Genomic DNA, 15,075 nt, shown 5'->3' on the forward strand with positions numbered 1-15,075 from the left:
CAGAAGCTCCTTTTTTTGGGGTCATTGTCGTGGCCCCTGTAAGGATTCTGTGAAACTTTCCATTTGTATAGAACCAACACTAAAGACAGGGTTCTTGGATCCTTTAGTCCGCCTTAGGTGAATGGCATTCAGCATGCTCCTCAGACTGAGCAGGGCGATGGAGGATTGTCCTGAGGTAACAGGCAGAGCAATTTATGATGACGTTGGGGGTGATTCGCACAGGAATAGCAAGGGGGGACCTGACAGTGATTAATAGTGCTAGGAACAAGGACACTGGGAAGGCCAGAAGTGGCTGTGGGTGATGTTGGACAGGGTCCATTGCTCTCATGACTCTTCTTCTCTTAGCTTCTAAGGTTCTTGATTTTCCAATCCCAGAAGACAGTGCATGAAGCCAGGGGACATCAGCTATGCACCAAACAACTTGGCCTCAGGTGAGCTGAGCTTCTTACCAGTCTTTTTCACGCACATTACCTATCAGATCCAAACCAAATCCAAACCCATTGCCATCTCATTGATTCCAACTAATAGTGACCCTATAGGACAGAACAGAACTTCCCCATAGGGTTACCAAGACTGTAATCTTTATGGAAGTACACTGCCACGTCTTTCTTCTGCAGTGCAGCTGGTAGTTTCAAACTGATGACCTTTTGGTTAGCAGCCAAGTGCTTAATGACTGTGCCACCAGGACTCCTTAGCTATCAATTAAGAACATCTAATTTGGTTCCCCTTTGAGGCTACCACTGGGGCATGTGGCAGATGTAAACATGTGGTTGGGGGAATGAGAGTTTTGTGTGTAGAGTGTGGTGGGCTTGGGAATGTAGATTTAAGTGCAAAAAAGGGGGCCCAAGCTAAGAAATTCTTCCTGAATATGGAAATCTAGATCATCTACAAATGTAAGTGAACTGCTGAGACCAGAGAGATTCTTCATTGAAGAGACTGCCCTACAAATTGTAGATGTTTCCCAGAGAGACCAACATTATTCTTTTAATATTCAGCAAAATAATTTTACCACTTTCTAAGTGGTAGGTCCATAGTATCAAATAATACATACTAAATTTCCTTTTCTTATGGAGGATACTTTTAGTGACATAACTGCCAGTTGCACTTGAGTCATTCTGATTCATGGTGACCTCATGTGTGTCAGAGTAGAACTGTGGGTTTTCTGTAGCTTTTCTTTCCGAAGTAGATCCTTAGGCCTTTCTTCGGAGGCATCTGTGTGTGGATTTGAGCCTTTTACCTTTAGGTTAGTACCCAAGTGTTTTAACTGTTTGCACCACTGCTTTAGTGAGATACACAGTCTCTAAACAAGTAAGTAAATCACTACAATAATTCCATGCTGGTGTAAGTGCTAAAGTACAGTGGTTAATGCTTAGTCCACGGACCGGTAACATCAGCATCACCTGGGAGTTGGTTCAAAATGCAGATTTTGGGGCTCCATCCCAGACCCAGTATTAGATTCTCTGGTGGTGAGTGGGGTCAGGAATCTGTTGTATAAAGTTCTTCAGGTGATTTTTATGCACCTTAAGCTTGAAAAGCCCTGAACAGGTAGTCCCTCTAAAGCTAAGGTCTGGGAAGCCCCTCATCAAGGTAGTAATGTGTGACTTGAGAGTTTTAGAATGAGATGGAATCAGTTATGGGAATAACTGAAGAAAGAGCTAAAGATGAGTTTTCCAGAGAGGAAGATAGCAAATGCAAAGGCCCTGAGGTGAGAGGAGAAAACTAGTTTATTCTAGAAATAAGGAGTCAGAGAGAGGGAGGTTAGAGAAGCAGGCAAGGGTGTATTAGGTCATGGTGAAGACTTTGACTTCTATTCTGGGTTCAGAGGGGAGGCATTAAAGAATTTAAGCAAAGGGTAGGGGCATGGTTGGATGTAGATATTAAAAATGTTTTTTTAGCTTCTTAGCTGCAGTTGGTTGTGGAAAAGCATGAGTCAGTTAGGAGAATACTGAAGTTCCGATAAGAGATTAAATATTGTCCCTTTAAGGTATAGCTTAATTTTCCCCTTCATCTTTACTTTCTTTAAGTAATTAATTATTATTATTATTATTTTTTAAATCTCAGCTACTTTTTCACACCTACTTTTTCAGATGACTTTAAATGACCCTCTTACTCCCGCATAAATCTCATGGGGACTGGGTGGCTTTTTTGAATTCATAGGTAAGTTTGGAGATAATTAACTTGTTTTCACAAACTTGGTTCTTCCCATTCAGGAACATATTAGTTTCCAATTTATTTAGTTCTTCTTTTATGTACTTGAATCAAGATTTTGGCAGTGGTTGGTTTATAGAAAATAAGGTGACTGAATTTATGGAGTACACATGGGTTGGTGGTCCTAGAGGGACAGATTCGTGGAGCCAAGAGAACATAGGCATTAATGCATTTACCAGGCTGAGAGCAGCAGGTGTAAGGCTGTATACTTGGGATGACAGTGTTGGAGTCCTAGAGGCTGCACATTGAGAGTGGAAGCATGGTTAAGGGTTGCTAGGTAAATCCCCTCTTATATATAAACCTTTCATGGGGCTTAGAGCCATGAACACTGCTAGATCATCCCTTTTCTGGAATTCAAACCTCCCCCTTTACCCCTCCCTCAGGGCCTAAGCAGAATTCTGTTGTTTCAGGAGTTGGTGACCTTTGAGGACGTGGCTGTGTACTTTACCCAGAATCAGTGGGCCATCCTAGATCCTGCACAGAGAGCTTTGTACAGGGAGGTGATGCTGGAGAATTATGCAAATGTGGCTTCCCTGGGTAAGGCCTCTCTTTCAATGGCCCTTTGTGACAGTTTGACATCTTCCTTCAGTGTTTTGGGATTTTTAGTGGCCTTTAGGTTTGAGGACTCCAAAGAGTTCTGCAATCACCAGTCTCAGGATGCTGGGTGGGGAGAATCTTGGTTCCTTTGGTTTTGAAACTGGACTTCCCTACCCACCCCCAGGGAGGGGTAATGTTCTGGGCCCTGAGAGAAAAAAACTTTTCTGTTCCACAGGTGAGCCCTTTGTTCTTCCGTTCTTTCAGTTTTCTGGAGACTTTGACCTTCACCTTTGTGAAGGAGTTCCTTGGGATATCAGTACATATATCCTTACTGAGTGACTTTCCTTTGTTCTAAATTTGGGCCAGATTGCAGGGTTCTTCCCAAGGAAAATCACTGTCTTCCTGGTTTCATCTTGGAGGAGTTTGGACACATCCTTAGAACCCCTTGGTAGCTCACTTGGTTTCCTGGGCATTCCATTTCTCTCCCCAGTTAACCTATTGGAGGGGAGGCTGAGAGTGGTCTCAGAAACAAATTGTATGTCTTCCTTCAACTCGTCTTTCTTTTTTTATCTTCCTGAAGTAGTATTTCCATTCCCCAGACCTGTTCTGATCTCCCAGCTAGAAAGATGGGAAGCACCATGGGGCCCAGATCCCTGGGAAACAGAGGTTTTAAGAGGCATCTGTTTAGGTAAGTAAGAGAACATGCTTTGTTTCCTCTTTTGTCTTCCCAGTTTAACATGTAGTGAGTGTTTCTTCTGCTGTAGGGGCAAAGCTCTGGTCTTATACAAGGCAGTGCTCCATGCTCTCTGGCTTTCACTCAGTGCCAGTGCTTAGATGGGGGACTGGAAGTATGTAGCCCTGCTGTCTATACATCCAAAGGCTTCCTCCCAGTCAGAGGAGTGGCTTCCAGACCACTTTGTTCTTTTCTAAATTATCAGTGGAAATATTTCATTTTATACCAGTTTTCATTGCAGATCAGTGGGGAGTTAGCCATACTTCAAGATAGGTAGGATTGTGTGGGCCACATGGATTTATTTCACAGCTATGAATTTTATTTTTAGGTCTCCAGCAAAAAAAAACAATGGCTTTAACTTGCTTGTTTTAGTATCAAAATCACCTAAAAGTCCTGTATGCCATACACTTTTAGTCTACATTTTATTTGTCATATATGGGACTATAGTGGAAAAGGCAAGTAATATTCCCCCACCTGCATCCCCAACAAACACAGCCTGAAATTTCCTTGAAAGATTTGGTTACTGGGTTTTCATTTCTTTTGGAAGCAAGTTCCAACCACCTGCTTACTGTGGCTTTACAGATAGTGGTTCCTGTACCAGTAATTCTATAGTACCTATAGTTCTTCACTCTACCTTCCATTCAGCTGACTTTCTGAAAGAATTCATCTTTTATCCCAGAATATTATGTGGGATATTTAAAAATAGGATTTTTAAGTCATTATTTAGAATTCTGAGTGGTTTCTTAAGTTACAGGAGGGAGTTTAGGATCTGTTTTTTCCTAGTTTGTATTTCCCAGCCTTCTGGCCCCCTTGTAATACTAGAGCTGTTCATGGACCCTCTCCCCATCTCACTGATCTCTTTTTCTTTTCCTATTTTGCGTCTCTCCTTTCTGTTTTAAATGTTTTCCATTTCTTGCTGATCCTTCTTATCTATCCCATTCTTTTTTCTTTTTTTCTCCTCATACTTCTTTTCTTCCCATTCTTGAGATTTTCATTTCACTTGCCTTGGTTCACTTCCCAGCTTTCCTTGTAGGTGGCACTTCTTATCCATTTTCCTGGACTGGTTCCATTGTCTTCACTTGCCCATTGTATGTCATTATTTCATCTCTCTCATCCTCTTTTATGTAATCTTCTAGTCATTTCATTGATGTAATTTAAAAATCACATCCTACAAGAGAAAATTAAGACCACTGGATCCTGCTTTACTTCTAGTTCAGTAACTGGGAACATTTATGGTTTCTTTGGTCAGGTGGTGAGTCCTGGATCAAGAACGAAGAGCCAATTATAATGCAGGAAATCTCTGAAGAAACAGAGTTGCCAGTAGAAGGACTCCTCAGAAATGTTTCTCAGCACTGTGATTTTAAAAGTAAGGCAACAAAACAGACTTTCAGTCCAAATCCAAATATGATACTTCGAGGTGGAATGAAGTTCTACGAATGTAAAGAATGTGGGAAAATCTTCAGATACAACTCCAAACTTACTCGACATCAGATGAGTCATACTGGGGAAAAGCCCTTTAAGTGTAAGGAATGTGGCAAAGCTTTCAAGTCCAGCTATGACTGTATTGTCCATGAGAAAAATCATATTGGAGAAGGGCCTTATGAATGTAAAGTGTGTGGCAAAGGTTTAAGTTCCAACACAGCCTTGACCCAACACCAAAGGATCCACACTGGAGAGAAACCCTATGAATGTAAGGAGTGTGGGAAGGCTTTCCGTAGAAGTGCAGCATATCTTCAGCATCAGAGATTACACACTGGGGAGAAACTCTATAAATGTAAGGAATGTTGGAAAGCTTTTGGGTGTCGATCACTTTTTATTGTCCATCAGAGAATTCATACTGGGGAGAAACCTTACCAATGTAAGGAGTGTGGCAAGGCATTCACTCAGAAAATAGCCTCTATTCAGCATCAGAGAGTTCACACCGGCGAGAAGCCTTATGAATGTAAGGTATGTGGGAAAGCCTTCAAATGGTATGGAAGCTTTGTGCAGCATCAGAAATTGCACCCTGTGGAGAAGAAGCCTGTCAAGGTGCTTGGGCCATCCCCAGTCGGTCCCCAGGGTCCCTCTCCAGCCTTGTCTCCTGTTTCTCTGCAGAATTCATCCTCTGCACCAGCTATGGCAGTGCCTTCTTTGGCTTTTCCACGTACTGTACTCATTCCTACCTCAGGGCCTTTGTTCATGCTGCTTCCCACATCCGGAATACCTTCATCACCTGTTCAAATAGTACGTGTCTTCCAGGGTCTTACTCCCATTGTGAAACCTTCCTCAGTTACTCTGACCCCTGCTTTTCACTCCTCATGAGGTTAGTGTTGGAATTCCTATGGCTTTTATGCCCAGCAAGTCTCCAACCCAAATTGTCTTTATTTCCCTCCTTATGTGTATTACAATTGTTTGAGCATAAACACCATTGTAATCTGTATACATTTGAAGACTGTTTATATAATAAAATCTTTCTGCTGGGTAGAAAATGGAAATACTTGACCTTTGCATCAGTCCCTTTTAGGTTTGAGCAACAGTGGCTGTGCTTGCATAGTGGGAATGCTAGTGTTAGAAGTTTTGGAAGGATATGTTGGGTGTTAAAGTTTGGGGAGGAGGGCATCCTGTATTAGGCCACTGTGATTAGAAAGAGGCAGCCTAGAAGAAACAGGAGGATGCATGTAGGACCTGTGAGAGTAGACAGTTGAATGAGCTTCCACCAATGGACTTTAGAAATCAATGCAGATTATTTAGTGAGCCAATGGCTAGGTGGTATAGTAGTGCAATTGAAGTTGTGTTGCCCTTGGCTTGGATCACTGAGGATCTTGTACATCTATGCAACAATTATGTGAAATAACCAGTAAAAATATGTATGCATTGATGGCAATGACAGCAACCATTTATATTACTGAAAGCAATCATGTCCAGTCATGACTTTAAACATGAAGGAATTATTTTTTTTTAAAATTTTGCTTTTGTTATCAAAACGTCTGTTTGTTTCCTAAGTAAATGTACACAAAGGCATTCATCTTTGTTGGATCTGTCATGTAATTTTTCTTGGTGATCATTCTGATTTTCTCTTTGCAAGCACTGCCTTCTATGCAGATAGCATAACTTGTAAATAAGAATGTGATGAGTTACTAAAGAAATAGGATGAACAGTGTAAAGTCAACATGGCAGAAATCTGAATAAGCATACATAATTTTTTTTTAAAAATAAAGGGGGTTGTGCAGTGGGTCAGAATTGAGGGGGTGAGTGAAGTAGATCTTTGAGTTCCCCTTGGTATTGACATTAATGAGGATCCTTTACAACTATGCAAAAACCATGTGAAGAATTACTGCAAAAAGAACTTGAGTAATACATTGTTAGTATTTATGTAAACTTCAGTTCTTAAACAGTGATGGAAGAGCCATACATTCTTTAGTGTTGCTTTTGCCAGATGGATGTTTCTCCATAGTAAGGAAAAGAAAAACCTTTAAATTAGTGGTTCTTAAAGGTGGCACAGTGGCTAAACTCTCAGTTACCAACCAAAAGGTTGACAGTTAGCCATTCTGCAGAGAAAGACCTGGCAATCTACTTTTGTAAAGATTATAGCCAAGAAAACTCAGTGGGGACAGTTCTACTCTGTCATATGGGGCCTCTATGAGTTGGAATCAACTTGACAGCACTTAACAAAACCAGCAACAAACTTTACCATGTATTTTAATTACCTGATGTGCTTGTAAAAAGAGTAGTTTTCTTTTCTAACTTCCAGAAATTCTTATTTTGTATAACTGTGATGGTGCCCAGATCTTTAATGTAAACGAAAAAAGACCTAGGGACTGTTTGGAGGTGTAAATTGATAAAGAAAGGGTTTGGGAGGGACTGCTTTATTTCCCAGTGGACTTTTAGGATGGAAACCTTTAAAAGTAGTTTGAGTGGTGTCAGTTTAGAAGAGCAAAGAGCAAGTGAAATAATGGCATGTGGGGAAAAGAAGAAAGGGCCAGAGGGATCTGATGAGGCCTACAAAGAGCTACTCCTCGGAAGGAAGATGGGGCAATCTACTTCCGTAGTGATACTGCCTAGGAAATCCAAGGAGGGGTCGCTATGAGTCGGGTCCAACTCGATGGCACATAACAACAGCAGCAACAACAACAACAAAGAGCTTTTGGGATTTCAACTACCAGGAGGTGTGCATGAGTTGACATTGGTTATTGTTTTCTATTTATTTCATTGGCTGAAGTAATGAGGGAATTTATTTTTCATATTATAAAATTAATACACTTAGAAATAGCTCCTGAAATAAAGGGAACACAGAATGGGTGCTACATATGATTTAGAACTGAACAACACTAAGAATAGGAAATACCAAAGTCAATGGGATGTTCCAAAAGGTAAAACTCAAAGCAATATTTACAGTCTTGGATACATTCTTTAGAAAACAAAGAGTTTGAAAGCTTGAATTTAGGAAATTTGGGTGGTGGATGGTGGCAGAAAACAAAAACCAAAAAATTGAAAACTAAAAACAAGCAAACAAATGGACCCAAAACAAATAAACAAACAAAAACCTCAAACTTTGCAGAAATAAATAACATACAAAATGTTGTTTTTGGTTTTTTTGGTAAAGATGGTAGTTGATGTTAGTGTTCACATCCTCCTGAACTTCTACTGAAACAAAGAGGTTAAGAATAAAAAAGCATAGACTCAAAAGGGCAAAGAAAATTAGATATCATTTTAAAGCAAACCCAACTCCCTGCCATTGAGTTCGAGCTGACTCATAGCGACCCCTCCAAATAACATTTTGGAAGTAAGAAATCAGTAAAAGAGTTGTAACTTTTAGCAAACTTGAGAATCCTAAGCCATACTGGGGGAAACTGAGAAGCCATTCTATGTGGCAGAATTTTCCAAAAGGCTTAGGAATTGAATATTCAGATACCTTTTATAGTGGGGGATGCTCGTGGTGCTGAAAACTGGAGGATTGACTAAAGGTGTTTAAGAAGCACATAGAATGTGAGGTGATCTCTCTTATTCTCCCACTTAGAGAAGTAAAAGAGGAATTTCCTGGTATACTGACAACATCTACAACGATGCCTGGCACATAGGTGGTGCTCATTCCATATTTGTTGAATAAATGTGTGATTTCCAGATTGAAAAGGTCCACTAAGCACCCTGTACAAATACAGCCATACCAAGACATTTGGTTAATTCCAAAAAATGTTGCAAAAAGATTTGATAAGCTTCCAGAAGGGGGAGTGGGAAACTGGTTTTATATAAAGGTCAAAGGTCAAAATGGCTTTGGTCTCAGCAATAGTTTTAGCCACAAGACATGGAACAGCACTTACAAAATGTGAGGAAAAGTTATTTCAAACTTAGAATTCCATCCAAACATCAATTATTGTGATAGTGAATAAGGACATTTTCAGAGATGCATGTTTGCAAGAAAGGCAACACAGCACATTGATTAAGAATCTAGTATATGGTAAAAATCAAAGGTTGGAAAAAGATATATTAAGGAAATGACAACCATAAAAGAGCAAGAGTGGCAATATTAATTTCTGATAAAACTGACTTTAAGACAAAAACCATCATAAGAGACAAAGAAGGACATTATATAATGATTAAAGGATCAATTGAACAAGATGACATAATGATAATAAATATCTATACACCCAATGAAAGACCCCTAAAATACATAAGTCAGATTTTAACAGAACTGAATAGGCAAATATATGACTCCACAGTCACAGTAGGAGACTAATACACCACTTTTCAGTCAAAAATAAAACAACTGGAAAGAAAACAAAGACCCAGGAGAACTAAAGAATACAATCCACCAACTTGACCTTACAGACATCTACAGAGCACTTCACCCAACAAGAGTGCAATATACATTCTTTCCCAGTGCACGTGGAACAATCTCCAGGATAGACCATATGTTAGGCCACAAAGCAAGCCTTAATAAATTTAAAACCACTGGAAAACTGTAAAGCATCTTCTCAGATCACAATGCTATAAAATTAGAAATCAACAATGGGAAGATCAACAGAAAAAGAGCAAACATAGGGAAATTGAATAACACCTTCCTTGAAAATAACTGAGTGATAGAAGAAATAAAAAATGAAATTAAAGAATTCCATGAATTAAGGATGAAAACACAAGATACCAGAATCTTTGGGACACAGCAAAAGCAGAGATCAGAGGCCAATTTATAGTAATAAATGCACACATAAAAAAAAAAAAAAAAGAAGAAAGAGCCAAATCAACACCTTAACTCAACATCTTCAAAAATTAGAGTAGAAAAAAAACAAAAACAACCCCTGCATTCACCAGAAGAAAAGAAATAATAAAGATTTGAGCAGAATAAATAAATAAAACAGAAAATAGACAATAGAAAAAAACAAGACTAGAGGTTGCTTTTTTGAAAAGATTAATAAAATTGACAAACCACTGGCAAATTTAACAAAGGAAAAGAGGGAGAGAATACAAATAACACAAATAAGAAATGAATTGGGTGATGTCACAACAGAATCAACAAATTAAAAGGATAGTATCAGGATACTATGAAGAACTATGGGAGCTCTGGTGGCGTAGTGCCTAAGGCATTTGCTAACCAGAAGGCTGGTGGTTCAAACCCACCAGCCACTCCTTGGAAGGAGAATAGGGCAATCTACTTCCATAGTGATACTGTCTCGGAAACCCAAGGAGGGTTCTCTGTCAGTCAGATCTGACTCAACAGCAGTGAGTTAGAGTTAGTATGAAGAACTATACACCAACAAATTTTAAAATCTGGAAGAAATGGACAGATTTCTAGAAACATACTACTTACCTAAACTAATACAGATTGTGGTGGAAAATTTGAACAGACCCATAACAAGAGAAGAAATTGAAGAGGTCTTAAAAAAATTATCAACAACAAAAAACCCCTAGCCCAGATGGTTTCACTGGAGAATTCTACTGAATGTTCAGAGCAAAACTGACACCAATGCTACTCAAACTATTCCAGAACACAGAAAAGCATGAAGTCCTTCCAAATTCATTTTATGGAGCAAGCATAACCTTGATACCAAAACCAGGCAAAGACATCACTCAAAAGGAAAACTACAGACCAATATTCCTCAAGCATATAGATGCAAAAATCTTCAACAAAATCCTTGACAATACACTTCAACAACTTATCAAAAAAAGAATACATTATGACCAAATGGGGTTCATACCAGGTATGCAAGGATGGTTCAACATTAGAGAAACAATGCCATCCATCACATAAATAAAACAAAGGAAAAGAACCACATGATCATATCAATCGATGCAGAGAAGGCATGCGATAAAATCCAAAACCCATTCCTGATCAAAACTCTCAGCAAAATAGGAATAGAAGTGACACTCCTCAAAATAATAAAGGGCATATATGCAAAACCAACAGCCAACATTATTCTCAATAGAGAGAGACTGAAACCATTCCCCTTGTGAATGGGAACCAGACAAAAATGCCCTCTATCACCACTTCTATTCAACATTATATTGGAAGTCCTAGCCAGGGCAATAAGGCAAGAAAGAGGAATCAAAGGCATTCAAATTGGTGAGGAAGAAGTAAAACTATCCCTATTTGCTGATGATATGATCCTATACTAGAAAACCCAAGAGATTCAGAAAAAAAAAAAAAAAAAAACCTAGTGGAACTAATTGAGAGCTTTAGCATCATGGTGGGATACCAGATCAACATCCCAAAATCAGTTGGATTCCTCTACACCAGCAAGGAGATTACTGAAAAAGAAATAAGGAAATCAATCCCATTTACAATGGTGGTGTTGTGTTGGTTGGTGGATTTGAACCACCAGTCTTCTGGTTAGCAGTCAAGTGCCATAGGCACTATGCTACCAGAGCTCCTACCATTTACAATAGCTACCAAAAAAATTAAAATACTTGGGAATAAATCTTACCATGGACACAAAAGACCTGTACAAAGAAAACTACAAAAGACTACTTCAAGAAAGCATAAGAGATCTACATAAATGGAAGAACATACCATGCTCGTGGATAAGGAAGTATGAGCATTGTGAAAATGTCAATACTATCCAAAGCAATCTATACATTCAATGGATTCCCAATCCAGATCCCATCAGCATTCTTTAAGGATATGGAAAAACCAATCACAATTGTGTATGGAAAGGAAAGAGACCTTGGATAAGCAAAGCACTATTGAAGAAGAAGAACAAAGTAGGAGGTCTCACACTCCTGAATCTCAAAACCTACTATACAACCACAGTAGTCAAAACTGCCTGGTATTGGTACAATGACAGACACATAGACCAGTGGAACAGAATCTAGAATCCAGAAATAGATCCATCGACCTATGGTCGGCTGATTTTAGACAAAGGGCTGAAATCCGTTACATAGGGGAGAGAATGTCTAACACATGGTGCTGGCAAAGCTATATCCATTTGCAGAAAAATGAAACAAGATCCATACCTCACATCATACATAACAACTAACTCCAGATGGATCAAAGACTTAAATGTGAAACCTAAAGCTATAAATTTCCTCAAGGAAAAAATAGGGGCAAATTTAGGGGCCCTCATTTATGGCATAAATAGACTGTCAAGCATAACTCAAAATGCAGAAACAGCAGAAGATAAACTACATGAATGGGACCTTCTAAAAATTAAATTTTTATGTGCTTCCAGAGACTTCTCCAAAAGTATTCCCAAGTATTTCTCTAAAAGAGTAAAAAGAGAACCTACAGATTGGGGAAAAATATTTGGCAATGACTTATCTGACAAGGGACTTATCTCTCAAATTTATACCCAACAACAAAAAGACAATCCAATTCAAAAATGGGCAGAAGACATGAATAGACACTTCTCCAAAGAGGATATTCAGGTGGCCAACAAACACATGAAGAAATGTTCATCATCATTAGCCATTAGAGAGATGCAAATCAAAACAATGACAAAATACCATCTGGACCCAACACAAATAGCAAAGTTCAACAAGACAGAATAACAAAGAGATTGGAATTGCCATACACTGCTGGTGGGACTGTAAAATGTTACAACCACTGTGAAAAGCAGTATGGCAATTCCTTAAAAAGTTAGAATTAGAAATACCATTTGATCCATCAATCCCAGTACTAGGTATATAACCTAAAGAAGTGAGAGCCAGGACAAGAACAGATATATGCACACCCATGTTCATCACAGCACTATTTACAATAGCAAAAAGATGGAAACAGCCTAGGTGCTCATCAACAGAAGAATGGATAACCAAACTGTGGTACATATATACAATGGAATACTATGCAACACTGAAGAATAATGTAGAATCTGCAAAATTCCACATAACATGGATGAACTTGGAGGACATTATGTTGAGTAAAATGAGTCAATCACAGAAGGACAAATACTACATTAGTTCATTATTATAAAAAGTTAAGGTAAGGTTTATATATGAAAGGAAACTTTCTTTGTTGGTTACCAGAGGTGGGAGGGGAGGGGAGGAAACACTGCAAAAACAATAATTAAAAAAAGAAAAAAGAAAAATATGAAAAAAGAAATATATATATAGAAAAAATCTATGGACTCAGACTGCCTATGCATAGACATTATCTGTTACTTTAGGTTTGACTTTGGGTCAGTTAATTTTGTGCCTTAGTTCCTTATCTGTAATATAATAACAAACTCTCAGGTTGTAAGAACTAAATGAGTTAGTATCTAATGTTTATTAATAATGTATTGATATTGTGCCAGGCTGAGTTCTCTAGAGAAGCAAAACCAGTAAAGCTTATATATATTGTTGTTGTTTTGTGTCATCGAGTTGGACCCGACTCATTGTGACCCCTCCTTGGGTTTCCAAGGCAGTATCACTACAGAAGTAGATTACCCAACATTCCTTCCGAGGAGTGGCTGGTGATTTGAACCACAAGCCTTCTGGTTAGCATCAAGTGCCTTAGGCACTATGCTACCAGAGCTCCTAAAACTTATATATGTATAGAAAAAATATATATCTTAGGAAAATGGCTCACACACTTACAGAAGCTGGCAAATCCCAAGTTCTTGGATCAAATGTCACTCTGGAGGCTTTTCCTGACTCATGCAGATGCAGGGGCAGATGAGCTCAAGGTTGGCAGGCAGTAAGTATACCGGTTGTTGACTCCAACAAGTGATGTATCCAAGATCACCAGGCCGAATGGTGGATTGTTCACTCATGGGCAGTTGTAAGCAGCACAACAGGATCCCAATCTGCAGAAGAGTCTCTTTTCCCAGGATGTCCATAAATATATTGGAAGCATACCACACCCCCAGGGAAACTCCCTTTCAATGGATTGGCTGCTCAAAACATATACATCCAATACCATGGAAATAACCCACATCACAACTGCTTCAATCACTCAGAATTGTGGTCCAGCCAAGTTGACACACACATCCAACTATCACACAGTCCACCCCTTGTCCACTTGGCAGTTGTATACATCTCCTTAACCATATATAATCTCTAAATAAGGACAATTATAAAGTGATATTTGTGCCTAACATGATACATTAACACATGTACAACTGAAACGCATTAACCCTGTTTACATTTCATAGTTCATAACAGAAGGAAACAAAAATATTTGGTGAACATGAACAATGAAGAAATATAACAATCACAGCCCTCATTTCTGCAACTGGTCATGTAGTTGTAGCTGATATTCAGAACTACCTTCTTCCACCACCCAGTCTGTATTTCCCTTGCCCTCAGCAAGCACCTCAGCTGGTCATGGTTCTTTACCTGGTAAGGTGACCCAAACCTTCATTCCTGAAAGGTCAAGGCCATTAGTAGTCATATCAGAATTGGGTTGCTATAATTTTCCATTGACTTTAATCACAGAGCATGGTAGTACAAAGAGATGTCCTAAATAATCTCCTGTATTCCACACATATTCTTCTTTACCTCCATTATGTAATGTCAATCCAGTTTCCCCTTGGTAACCACAATCTATCACACCAGACAGTACAGTCACACCCTTCTTTGTTGATCCAGAGGCATGAGGAAGCCAAAATGGCTGGGTGGCATTCTTAACTTCTAGTTCAGTACAATCAGTATTGTGTCTCCAGGTAGGAGTGTTCCTCCCTTTGGGACTAAAATCTCCAGACCCACAGAGTATAGGGTAGCAAGGACAGGAAGCAAAAATTTTTTGAGTGGGTCACTAGGGGTAATAGTAAGCGGTACCACTCCTATTTCCACCCCTCGGTTCCTGGACCTGTGAATACTGGCTATTGGAGAAACAGCACCATATGTTGGACACTGGTTCAGAGCATATACAGCCTCCTGGAGAACATTGCCCCAACCCTTCAAGGTATTGTCACCTAGCTGGTGCCATAATTGTGTTTTTAGTAGCCCATTCCATTGTTCTATCAAGCCAGCTGCTTCAGGATAATGGGGAACATGGTAAGACCAGTGAATTCCATGAGCATAAGCCCACTGCCGCACTTCATGTGCTGTGAAATGAGTCCCTTGATCTGAAGCAATACTGTGTGGAATACCATAATGGTGGATAAGGCAGTCTGTAAGTGCACGGATGGTAGTTTTAGCAGAAGCATTGCGTGCAGGAAAAGCGAATCCATATCCAGAATAAGTATCTATTCCAGTAAGAACAAAAC

The 15,075-nt window shown here is 39.3% G+C and overlaps 1 protein-coding gene across 1 annotated transcript; it reads left to right on the plus strand.

Moving 5' to 3' along the window:
* The first annotated feature begins 407 nt into the window (after positions 1 to 407).
* LOC103201115 (zinc finger protein 621) lies at positions 408 to 5,779 on the plus strand. Its single transcript, XM_007945741.2, has 4 exons — positions 408 to 431; positions 2,619 to 2,745; positions 3,326 to 3,433; positions 4,728 to 5,779. Exons 1-4 carry the CDS (start codon positions 408 to 410, stop codon positions 5,777 to 5,779), a joined length of 1,311 nt encoding a protein of 436 aa, XP_007943932.1.
* The last annotated feature ends 9,296 nt before the right edge of the window (positions 5,780 to 15,075 follow it).

This window comes from Orycteropus afer, unplaced genomic scaffold, assembly GCF_000298275.1.
Source record: "Orycteropus afer afer isolate SDZICR_OR568_19922 unplaced genomic scaffold, OryAfe1.0 scaffold00142, whole genome shotgun sequence".
In the NCBI taxonomy this organism is placed as follows: Eukaryota; Metazoa; Chordata; class Mammalia; order Tubulidentata; family Orycteropodidae; genus Orycteropus; species Orycteropus afer.

Bases quoted from the DNA above. Each gene is read 5' to 3' on its own strand.
- LOC103201115 (XM_007945741.2), top strand. From the start codon at position 408: ATGCACCAAACAACTTGGCCTCAG. The intron at 432-2,618 runs GTGAGCTGAGCT...CTGTTGTTTCAG, and splicing joins ACCAAACAACTTGGCCTCAG to GAGTTGGTGACCTTTGAGGA. The intron at 3,434-4,727 runs GTAAGTAAGAGA...TTCTTTGGTCAG, and splicing joins TTTAAGAGGCATCTGTTTAG to GTGGTGAGTCCTGGATCAAG.